The 10,047-nt window shown below is 69.5% G+C and overlaps 2 protein-coding genes across 5 annotated transcripts; both read right to left on the bottom strand.

The window, feature by feature from the left end:
• Positions 1 to 1,775: 1,775 nt before the first annotated feature.
• Positions 1,776 to 4,225, bottom strand: FAM174C (family with sequence similarity 174 member C). Its single transcript, XM_044753705.2, has 3 exons — positions 3,864 to 4,225; positions 2,802 to 2,918; positions 1,776 to 2,161 (listed from the first exon to the last, which is right to left on the bottom strand). Coding segments are annotated over exons 1-3 (417 nt in total). The 5' UTR covers positions 4,163 to 4,225; the 3' UTR covers positions 1,776 to 2,160.
• Positions 4,226 to 5,013: 788 nt separating this feature from the next.
• CIRBP (cold inducible RNA binding protein) lies at positions 5,014 to 9,534 on the bottom strand. 4 transcript variants are annotated; one of them, XR_006517016.2, is made up of 8 exons: positions 9,395 to 9,529; positions 8,304 to 8,412; positions 8,011 to 8,117; positions 7,798 to 7,936; positions 7,626 to 7,707; positions 7,483 to 7,553; positions 5,252 to 5,389; positions 5,014 to 5,163 (listed from the first exon to the last, which is right to left on the bottom strand). XR_006517016.2 is itself a non-coding variant. In XM_044753708.2 (7 exons), exons 2-7 carry the CDS (start codon positions 8,404 to 8,406, stop codon positions 7,144 to 7,146), a joined length of 519 nt encoding a protein of 172 aa, XP_044609643.1. In that variant the 5' UTR covers positions 8,407 to 8,412; positions 9,395 to 9,534; the 3' UTR covers positions 6,448 to 7,143. The 4 variants fall into 4 exon arrangements, 2 of the variants coding, with proteins under 2 accessions (XP_044609643.1, XP_070347159.1); XR_011495875.1 differs by having other exon boundaries at positions 5,014 to 5,160; XM_044753708.2 differs by lacking the exons at positions 5,014 to 5,163; positions 5,252 to 5,389 and adding an exon at positions 6,448 to 7,160 and having other exon boundaries at positions 9,395 to 9,534.
• Positions 9,535 to 10,047: the final 513 nt, after the last annotated feature.

Below are 10,047 nucleotides of genomic sequence, written 5' to 3'. Positions count from 1 at the left end.
GCGGGGTCTCTCCTGACCTCATTAGAGTAATTAATGTGCCTTTTGAAGCCCGAGGAAGCGCTCGGAGCTGTGGGAGAGGGACACGGATCACGGTGGGGGCGGGGGGGGGGGTGCCGCGCGCCTGTTGAGAGCGGGTCCCAGCGGGCCAGACTCAGAGAGAGACAGAGACAGATGGAGAGAGACCGAGACCGAAATGGAGAGAAAGAGGAAGCGTGGATAGAGAGAAACACAAAAGGGGGAATGGGGGGGGGGGGCCGTTCAGAGTCAGACAGACACACAGTCAAACACATGCAGAGAGACCCCCCTGGGAGACACATTGGGAGACAACAGCCAGAGCCCGTGGGGCATGCGCATGACATCTCGGGACCTCCCAAAGACTCTGGTCTCATTTCCTCAACTTCCCTGCAGGACCTGCTGGCTCCTCAGTGCAGGACCCTCCCAAAAATAGGAGGGGGAGGGCAGTCAGGGAGAGCTTCCTGGAGGTGGCAGCTGGGCATCAGAGGGGTAAAGGGCACTGTGAGCAGACTTGGGGTGGAGAAGGCAATAGAGACACTCAAGAAAGCAGACCGGGGACCAGCTCAGAGGACCCTGAGTGGAGAAGAGAGTGACTGGCTGAGGGTGACAGAGCCGGCTCCTCGGCACCCTGGTGGCGGGCAGGGACTCGGGCTCAGGCCCAGAAGGCAGGGTCAGCGGGGCTGACAGGTGGACAGGCCCCAGGAACCGATGGGTCCCAAACGGGCAGCAGGTGGGTCCATCCCTCGGTGGACACATGGACAACATGGGGCTCAGAGATGTGAGAAATGGGACCCCCAAATGGAAATATTTCTTCACCTGACCGGTAAGCTTGTGGGGAGAGGCTCAACCACACCTGGGCCCAGCGGCCAGTGGGACACGGCTGCCACCTGGTGGCAGCTCTTCCTAACAACATGGTGGTCGTGTCTCTGGCCAGTGGCCACGGAGCCCTGACTACCGGCAACCACAGGCCACACCCTTGCCTCCAACCATACAGATGATTGGGGTGACAAGCCAGGACCAGACTCTGCTTTGAAACAGCTTGCAGAGAAAACAAGGACCTCAGAAAAACCCACTGAGACCCTCGAAGGCAATGGGGGGGTTCAGGCGCCCCAGATGGGGTTGGGGTGCCCAAAATGGGAGACAAGGTGCCCGGGATGGGGGTTCAGGTGCCCGAGATGGGGTTCAGGTCCCCGGGATGGAGATCAGGTGCCCAGGATGGGGATCCAGGTGCCCGTGATGGGGGTCAGGAGCCCGGGATGGGGGTCAGGTCACTGACGGATTCCACAGGAGGCTGATAGGGGAGGAACATGGGGGCACAGGGGCCCTCAGGCTGCAGGAAGCTCCACCTGCCTACATTACAGCCCCAGAGCTCCCTGGGAAATGCCCCCCAAAATGCTGGTGATAGGAGGGGAGGAGATGGGGATGCTGCAGAACCTGACCCTTGAGAGACCCCAAGCTGAAGACAGCAGGGAGAAAGGAGCCCGTGAGCAGGGACTTTGACGGACGAATGAGAGTTCTCTCCAGGCCCCAGTGCAGTGACTGTCGGGGCCTTCGTCCAGGCAAGTGGGAGCAGGCGTCCCCTATCTCTCCATCTGCCCGTGGGATTCCTCACTGGACCCTCCAAACAGCGGGGGCGAGGCCCAAGCAGCCAGCTTGGTCACGGAGGGGAGAAGGGAGGCGCAGATAGAACCTGGCTCTGCCGCCCACGCCCGTCGTGAGCCAGGATGCCAGGCCTGGCCTGGTGTTGACATGGGCACCAAGACAGAGCCACCACTCCTTTATTGTCCCCAGCCCAGGGGGAAGGTGCTCCCAGACAGGCCTTCAGCCCCGCCGTCCCCCAGGCCTCGGTTCAGGCCAGCCACGTCCCCACAGCAAAGAGCAAGCAGCACAAGCCACAGTCCGGCCAGGCGGCCTGAGTCCTGGGAGGGGCTGCCAGAGCCTCTCTGGCTTCTACCGGCCATCTCGGGTGGTCCTGTGCAGGCGGGGGCTGAAGCGGCTTCAGGGAGGCTGGGCAGGTCCCACACGAGCTGTCGCGGTGCAGCCAGGCCAACAAAAGACTCAGTGACTGCGCCAGGCACTGGGGGTGACCCCGCGTCTTGTTCTTCCCCCAGGGCTGCTGGAAACGCCACCTGTGTGACCCAAGCATCTGAAAGGTGAGGGGCAGGAGTGAGCTGGGGAATGAGGGCCCGCTCCCCTCCCAACCCACGTGCCGGGCACTCACCCTCCACAGCCCCGACCCCAGGCCCACCCCAGCCCACTCGGACGAAGGGGCTGCCAGATCGCACCAACACCCCCACAGGTGGTGTCAGAACCACCTGCCGGTCCCGTGGCCTCCTGCCTGCGCCCCCAACACACTGGACAGGCTACTGCTCCCTGCTCCCCCTTCGCCGGCTGGGTGTCGGGTGGCCCTCTGCCGCAGGTGCACTTCCCGGGGCTGGGGCCACGGAGAGCTGTGCCTGACCCACCCCCTTGGCAGCAGCCAGACTCCTCCTCCACCTCTAACGTTGATCTCGCCCTTCAAGGTCAGGCCCAGGGTAAGCATCTACCGACTCAGGCGCTGCGACCCACGCCCATCTTAAAGAAACGGAAAACGGAGGCTGACAGGGAACACCATGCCCAAGGACACACAACTTGCCACTGCAAAGCCAGTGCTTCAGGCCGGGCCACACTTGTACTGTGATGACCTCGATGACCTCACGGGGTGGGGGTCTTCCCTTTCTCCAGCCCAGCCCCAGCCCCTCAGCCCAACCCCCCAGACCCCGGAGGTGGGGGCAAGGCCGTGCTACCATGTCAGATTCCTGCTTTCAAACACCGTCTCCTCGTCGCTGTCCAGCGAGGCCATCTCCGCGGACTCCTCGGTGTTGGCCAGCAGGCCATACCTCCGCCGCTGCGGCTTCTTCAACCTGGAAGCAGGCCTGGGCGCTGACGGCCGTGTCCGGCCTAGGGGGCCGCTGACACCCGCTCCTGCTTCCCCCTTCCCCAGGGAGTGCCGGCACTCGGCCTCCCCTGCCCCACCCCACAGCCCCGTTGGTTGCTCTCCCGTCAATAACTAGAGACAGACGCGCCGGGCCGAGGCCTCCAGGCCAGGGCTGAGTGAGTCTAAGAGACGCGGGGAGGACTTGCCGGACATCGAGCGGAGAGCTGTCGCCCAGAAGCTCGTCCTGTCCCGCCCTGCCCCCCACCCCAGGGAAAGGAGGGGATCCTTCAGCGGCGGGCGCAGCAGCATCCTCGGAGACAGAAATGCACTGGGCACCCCCAGGAGCGCCAATGGGGACAAAAAGACCCCTTTAGAGGGTCTGCACGTGGTCAGCTGTGTGACAAAGATGTCACACTTCTGGGTGTCAGCCTCGGAGAGGAGGCCAAGCGCCGAGGTCAGGGGCCTGCGGAGGGCGCCACGGGGCCTGAGCGGGCAGAGCATGCCGTCCACGGAAGGAGAGTCCCCAACCTCGGGGCAGGAGGGCAGAACCCAGAGCCCGACCTCGGCCAACGCTGGGGCGCGCTCCGGCCGGGCTCCGCTCCCGCCCCGGGCCGCGGGCCCCGCGCTCACCATCGCCGCAGAGAGGCAGTGGCAGAGCAGAGAGACAAAGCGAGGGGCCACGGGGTCCCGACGCAACCCAATCTCCTGCCCTCTGGTCGACGGCGCCTGCAAACCCGGCAGCCGCGCCTCCTACCTTATGTATAGGCCCGGAACATCACGTGACCGCATGGTCCCGCCCACCCCGCCCACGTGACAGCGACGCCCCACCCACGCCCGCTCCGGGGGCGGGGCTCTCGCGCCCCAGCACGTGAGGCGCGAGGCGCGCGTTGATTGGCCGCGCCAGGGTGGCGGCGGCGGGCGCCGGACGCACCTGAACGCCCGGATGAGGAAGTAGAGCGCGACCAGGCCGCTGAGGCCCGTGAGCACGTAGAAGGAGCGCAGCAGCGGCGAGCCCGGCGCGGCCGGCGCGCGCGGGTGCGTGCCGTTGTGCGGCGCGCCCGGCTGGCTCCCGTTCGTCACGGCGGGCGACGGCGAGAGCGTGGCGTGCACGGGGCGCGACGACCTGGGCGTGGTCTCCTGGGCCCCGCACAGCAGCGCCGGCAGCAGAATCGCCGGCAGCAACAGCAGCAGCAGCGGCGGCGGCGGCAGCGGCAGCACGCGCGGCCCCATGGCCCGCCGGAAGCGGAGGCTGCCCCGCCCTCGCCGCGCTGTCACTCACCGGCGCCAGCCAATGGCCCGCGGGGGCGGGGCCCGACTCCGGAAACGCCCGCCCCGCCCCGGGCCGCTCTCGGGGCGTCTCCCCGCGCCCCGGCCCCGCGGCCCCGCCGCGCCAGGCCTCAGTTGCCCTGGGCCGGACCGGGTCACGGCAGCTGGGCGCGCCACAGGGTCGCCGCCCAAGGACCCGCACGGACGAGGCCACGCCACGCAGGACGGCTGGGGCCGAGCCTGGGCTCCCTCCGGTCCGGGCCCCGACTCGCTGTTCTCGGCCGGTGGGCTCTCCCGCAGCCCGTGCAGCCCGGGGGCCGGTGGGCCAGCAGGGCGGCCGTGCCGCGGCCCGCGCCGTCCACGAGGCCAGGGCATCGGCGCCCGCAGAGCCAGGACCAGCAGACCGGACCGCCGGGAGACGCGGGGCCCTCGCCGTCCTGACCGCGCTGACCACACCGACAGGGCCCTGCGCCCGCTGCGCCGCCCCCACCCCGGGGGAGTTGAGGGGACCCGCTCGGCCCCAAGGCAGCAGCCCCAAGGCGCTGCACCCCAAGACCAGCGAGGAGGCCACCAGCCCGGCCGGGAAGCAGGCTCGGCCCCGCAACACGGATGAGGCTGCCCGGTCACTCCGCCGAGACGGCCAGGGCCCGGCAGGGACGGGTGCCCCTCACACCGCAGGAGACCTGCCCGAGAGGGCGAGGACGTGACCAGCGGGTCTTTCTGCTTTGGGTCCAGCTCACACCCTGAGCAAAGGCCGACAACGCCTTCTCTCCTGGACGCCGCCACCTCCCCGCCGCACCCACAGCAGACTCAGATTCCGGGTGGACACACCAGCCCTTTATTGCAGCCCGACTCCCACGTCCCGTCGCCGCTGTGGACAAGGGCTGGCCCCCGTGCAGGCCGCCACACACCGTCCTCCTGGGGCGACTCAAGCCCCGAGCCCCAGCCTCGCCGGGAAGCACCTGCTGGAAAGACGAGGGGTGAGCGCCGGCTGCAGCGGCGGGAGAGAGCCCTCCAGGAGGACCGCGTGTCGCCCCCCGGAACGGCACTTACAGGTGGCAGGCTTCCAGGACAGGTGGCTGCGCCTCCGACTCTTGCCCCCAGGTGAAGTCCCTCTTGGGACAGTGACCCCAGATCACCGCCGCTCTCGGTGGGGGCCACCGTTCTGAACCGCACTGGCCTCCCTTCAACCTGCCAAAGCAAAGGGGCATCACCCCCGCCGTCCGGGCCGCGCTCGCCGCTCCCCGTCCCGCCTCCCCCGAAACCCTGCGCAGCTCCTAGGAGGGTCTCAAGCTGGTCCTCAGGCCATCCCGGCAGCAGCCCGTCACAGGCGTGCCCACAGCGGCCTGCACTCGCAGGGGAGCCGGGCCCTGCCCGTCGCGTGGGCTGGGGGCAAAAACGCAAGGCGGCAGCAGAGACCAGGGACCTAGAGCGAGAGGGCGACTCGGGCAGCCCTCAGAAGCCCGCCGGCCGAGCAACAAAAACCCAAAAGGCAGGGCGTTCGGCGGGCTCCAATCCTGCTTATGGGCTGAACCCACTCGCAGGCGCGACTGCCCGGCCGCTGGCCTGGCCGCAGGCGGGAAAGGCAGACGGCCAGGATCGGACATTAGTGCTAACTTGATTTACAGAAAGCAGAAAACGAAAAACGGAAAAGCAACAACCAGTCAGGGAGCATTCCCGGCACGTGACCGCACTGCCACTGGATCCCGGCCCAGAGGGGACGCGGGCGGGCGCGGAGGGCGTTACCTCGAGGTCCAGGCTATCTCCGCATACGAGCTAGCCCAGGGAGCCGCTTGCGTCTCGGAGGTCTGCTGGGCGCGCAGCACTTCCGTCCTCCGAGGGCAGCTTCTTAGGCTAGCGGAGAGCGCTCAGGACGTGGGGAGCGACAGCAGACCGGCCCGCCAGCCGGTCAGTCTGCGGCCGCCCCGGGACGCCGCGCCACCTGCCCTCCGGCCTGCCGCTAGACTGAGGCGGTGGGGTCGGCGTCAGTGCTCTGCGTCTGCCGCCTCTGAGCTCGCGGCCCGCCCCGTCAGCCCTCCGGCTGCCGCCGCCAGAGGCCTCCTGGGCTGCCCTGCGGTCCGAGCCGGCCGCTCCCGTCACCCACCTGCTCACCCGACCGGACGGTGGCCGTCGGCTGTCGGAGCGCCCGGCCAGCGCCGCTTCTCCCTGCCTGCCTGCCTAGCTCCCTGCTCGGGCGGGCTGCGCGGCCCGCGGCGCGAGGTGCGATGAGGGAAGGGGTCAGAGCGCGGTTCGTTTCAGACGGTCTTTTAATCGGCTTCGTGAAGCCAAAGAAACTGCGTACAAGGATTCCTCAACCACTTCAATACAACAGCGACGGATGCGCACACGTCTTCCGGTAAAAAAGGACGATATAAATAAACATGCCCAGGGCCTCGCCAGGGACGACCGCCGGCCGCGGGGGTGCGGGCCGGGCCTGGGCAGCCGGGCGCTCGGGGCGCCCCGGGCCGGTCCTACCGCGCTCCCCTCGGACACGGACACGGAGGTGGAAAAGCCTCCGCTCCTCAGCTCCCGACCAGAGCGGATTCCGAGTCCGTTCGATCTCAAGGGGAAGCAAAGCGGGGCTCCCTGTTCACGGGCCGACCCCACGGAAAAGAGAAACCAAGAAGGCAACACAACCAAAAAACCCACACGACCCCCAGCCATCTTCTAGAAGCTCCTGGCTCACGGGAGAAGAAAAAAGCAAACCCTGAAGTGCTTTTCAAAACGTTCTTAAAAACCTCAAAAACGGACAGCACTTCCTTAAAGAGAAAAGTGTAGTGACGAAGCCGTCCGGGGGTCAGGAGCGGTCAGGCTGCGTCTGACAAGATGGGACGGAGAACTACAAAAGTGGGGTCGGGGAGTGTGGTCACTACACGTCAACGGCTCAGCGAAGCTCCCACAATCGTTAGGGACACAGCCAGCGGCACGATCTCGAGCAGCAGGCCTTACTCGCTGTGTGTAGCTGAGGACAGAAGCAGGCACAGTGTCAACGCGCCGAGCGCGCGGTGGGCAGCGCTCCCCGCCCGGGGCCTGGAGGGTCGGGCCGCCGCCTCCCCCCGCGCCCAGCGGCCGGCCGGGCGTGCACTGCGGCCACCTGCTCGAGGGTCAGCGGCCTGTGCTGCTCGGGCCGCCGCGTCCTGCCTCTCGTCGTGGGGCAGAAACAGCCGCTGGGACCGACACCCGAGAGGCAGCCCCGGCCCGCAGGGGCGAGGGCACCGACGAGGTCTGAGCGTCCCTCGCAGAGGCCGCCTGGCCCGACGGCCGGGCCTCGGGGCGCCACTTACCGTAGCTGTCGTAGCTGTCTCTGTAGGACCCGCCCGAGCTCCGGTCACCGTAGCCGCCGCCCTGACTCCGGCTGTGGGGGACACGTGGCGCTGGAGGGCACCTGGGACTCACCCCCCGGCCCCCCGCCGGCCCGCACCCTCACCTGCCGTAGTAGTCCCGGGAGCCCCCGTAGCCCCCGCTCCTCGATTCGAAGCGGCTCCCGCCATAGCCTCGGTCCCCGCCGCCTAGACAAGGACACGATGGGCAATAGCCAGCTCCCGCCAGCCCCGCCCCGCTGCGGCCCGAGGGCCACGGGCCCCGAGCCCCGCACTCACCTCTCGAGAACCCGCGGCCCCGGCCTCGGCCCCCGCGGAAGAAGCCGCGGCCCCCGGCAGAGCCGCCGCGGTAGCCCCGGGAGCGGCTGTCCGACGACTTGCCCGCCTGGTCCACGCGGATCTGCCGCCCGTCCACGGACTGGAGACCGGAGAGCGGCCGGGTCAGCCTCTGCGCCCCGCGCGCTAGACCCGGCCCCCTGCGCCCCCCCTCACCTTCCCGTTCATGGCCATCATGGCGTCCTTGGCGTCGTCGATGTTCTCAAAGGTGACAAAGCCAAAACCCCGCGATCGCTGGGTCTCCCTGTCCTTGACGACCACCACTGCAGGGAACAGCGCCGGGCGTCAGCCACTTGCCTGCCCCGCAGCCCCGCAGCCCACAGCCCCCGCAACCCCCCAGCCCGCAGTCCCCCAGCCGCGCAGCCCCCAAGCCCGCAGCCCGCAGCCCCCCAGCCCCCGCAACCCCACAGGCCCGCAGCCCGCAGCCCCCTAGCCCGCGGCGGCCTCACCTTCCGAGATCTGCCCGTACTTGGAGAAAACCTGCTCCAGCGACTGCTCGTTGGTGTCGAAGCTCAGCCCCCCGACGAACAGCTTGCCCTCGTCCGACGCCATGGCGGCCTGCGGGCGCGGGGACCCCTGAGACCCTACCCGCGGGCGCGCCCTCCCCGCAGGCTCCCTCCCTCCACGCCAGCCTCCCCCACTCGAGACGAGGACCCCAAGAACGGCCTTCTTCCCTGGATCGCGCCGAATCCCCAACCCGGGAGCCGGCTCCAACCAGCCCGGAACCGGCCTGTCACTCGGGGCCCCGCCCCCCGAGACGAGGGCCACACCCCGCGCCGCCCCCAAACCTCGGCTAAGGGGGGAGGTGCAGGCCTGGACACCCAAGGAGACACCGGCCACCACGGTCCCCGTGCCGAGGGGCGCGCTCACAGCCTGACCATTGGGAAGCGGGGCGCGTGGGGGGGGGTGCAGTGCTTGGTCCACTGGGGCGGGGGTGGGACTGGGGTGCTGACTTAGAGAACCTTCCGTGGGCGGGGAAACCCTCCGCCCAACGGATCCGGGGACACAGGTCAGATGGGGTGCCGGTGCCGCGACCCTCATCAGATCCGCCGGGACGTGGGGCGGCGGTCCCCTCGGCCAGCTACCGCGGGACAATGGGGACACGGGGAGCGGGGGCACCGGGGAGGGGGGACACCGGCAGCGGGGGCACGGGGACCGGGGGCACGGGGAACAGGGCCCCGCCCCGGGCCCGCCCCCGCCGCGCGCATGCGCCCCGCGCGCGCCCTGCGCCACTGCATCCGGGCCCTCGGCGCTCCCGCCATTTCGCTGGGCGCAGCCTCGCGATCGCGGCCGCCATTTTGCGGCGGCGCCCTGCTCACGAGTGGGCCCGGTCCGGGCGGGGGACGCCCTCCGGCCGCGGCTCGGCCTGGTCTCCCGCTGCCCCACGCCGCCGGCGGGGCGGACTCCACCCGGGGCCCGCCCCGGCACCGCCCCCGCCCAGGGGCGTGCCGCCGCCGCCGCCGCCGCCCCGCCTCGTCCGGCCGGCCGCAGGCCGCCCGCCGCCCCGGGCCCGCGGACCCGGCGCCGCCAGGGCCCTCACCACCGAGCCGGGCAGGTCCCTGACGCAGGCGGGAAAACGGCACAGCGAAACGACTCGAGCCTCCTAACGCGCGAGTGAAGGGGGAGCCCGGCTCCCGGCCTTATGTACTCCGCCGCCGGGCCCCGCCCCCTGCCCCGCCCCCGCGCCGCGTCGGCCAATCCCAGGCCCCAGGTGCCGCGGCCGCGCCTCATATTCATGAGTCAGGGGCGGGGCTTGTGCCGATCACGCCCCCTCCCTCGCGCTTGGGCGCCGGGCACGGGGATTGGCGGGGACGCGCACGGTCCGCAGACCCCGGCCCGTGCGCGGGGGGCGTGGCCGAGGCGCGGCGGGGCTGACCCACTTCCGCTTGCCCGCCCCTTGGCCTGCGGCGGGGAACAAAGGGGTCGACGGCAGCGGTTGCCAGGGGCCTGGACCTCGTGGGGGCCCCCGGTGTCACTGGACTCCCGACCTTTGCTGTGCTCCAAGCGATTGCCGGCATAACGACCTCACGCAGCTCCCCACCCACCCGACCCCAGCTGTCAGACGCCCCAAATTCATCTGAACCTTGACCTCAGTCATGATAGACCTGCCAACATACACGACACTCCAGAGCTGCCAAGACCCCAACGCTCCTGAGTACACTACCTCACGCGATCGAACGACCACACCGCCCA

This window comes from Equus asinus, chromosome 20 (genome assembly GCF_041296235.1).
Source record: "Equus asinus isolate D_3611 breed Donkey chromosome 20, EquAss-T2T_v2, whole genome shotgun sequence".
NCBI classification, from domain to species: domain Eukaryota; kingdom Metazoa; phylum Chordata; class Mammalia; order Perissodactyla; family Equidae; genus Equus; species Equus asinus.
Note: the sequence above shows the minus strand (reverse complement) of the source record. Positions and strands in the feature narration are given on the sequence as shown.

What these genes read in the sequence shown, in the direction of transcription:
- FAM174C (XM_044753705.2), bottom strand. Translation starts at nt 4,162, where the DNA reads ATGGGGCCGCGCGTGCTGCCGCTGCCGCCGCCGCCGCTGCTGCTGCTG. An exon ending in TTCCTCATCCGGGCGTTCAG is followed by an intron (nt 2,919 to 3,863) that starts GTGCGTCCGGCG and finishes GCCTGCTTCCAG; the next exon opens with GTTGAAGAAGCCGCAGCGGC.
- CIRBP (XM_070491058.1), bottom strand. Translation starts at nt 8,406, where the DNA reads ATGGCGTCGGACGAGGGCAAGCTGTTCGTCGGGGGGCTGAGCTTCGAC. An exon ending in TGATGGCCATGAACGGGAAG is followed by an intron (nt 7,937 to 8,010) that starts GTGAGGGGGGGC and finishes TCCGGTCTCCAG; the next exon opens with TCCGTGGACGGGCGGCAGAT. An exon ending in GGGCCGCGGGTTCTCGAGAG is followed by an intron (nt 7,708 to 7,797) that starts GTGAGTGCGGGG and finishes GTCCTTGTCTAG; the next exon opens with GCGGCGGGGACCGAGGCTAT.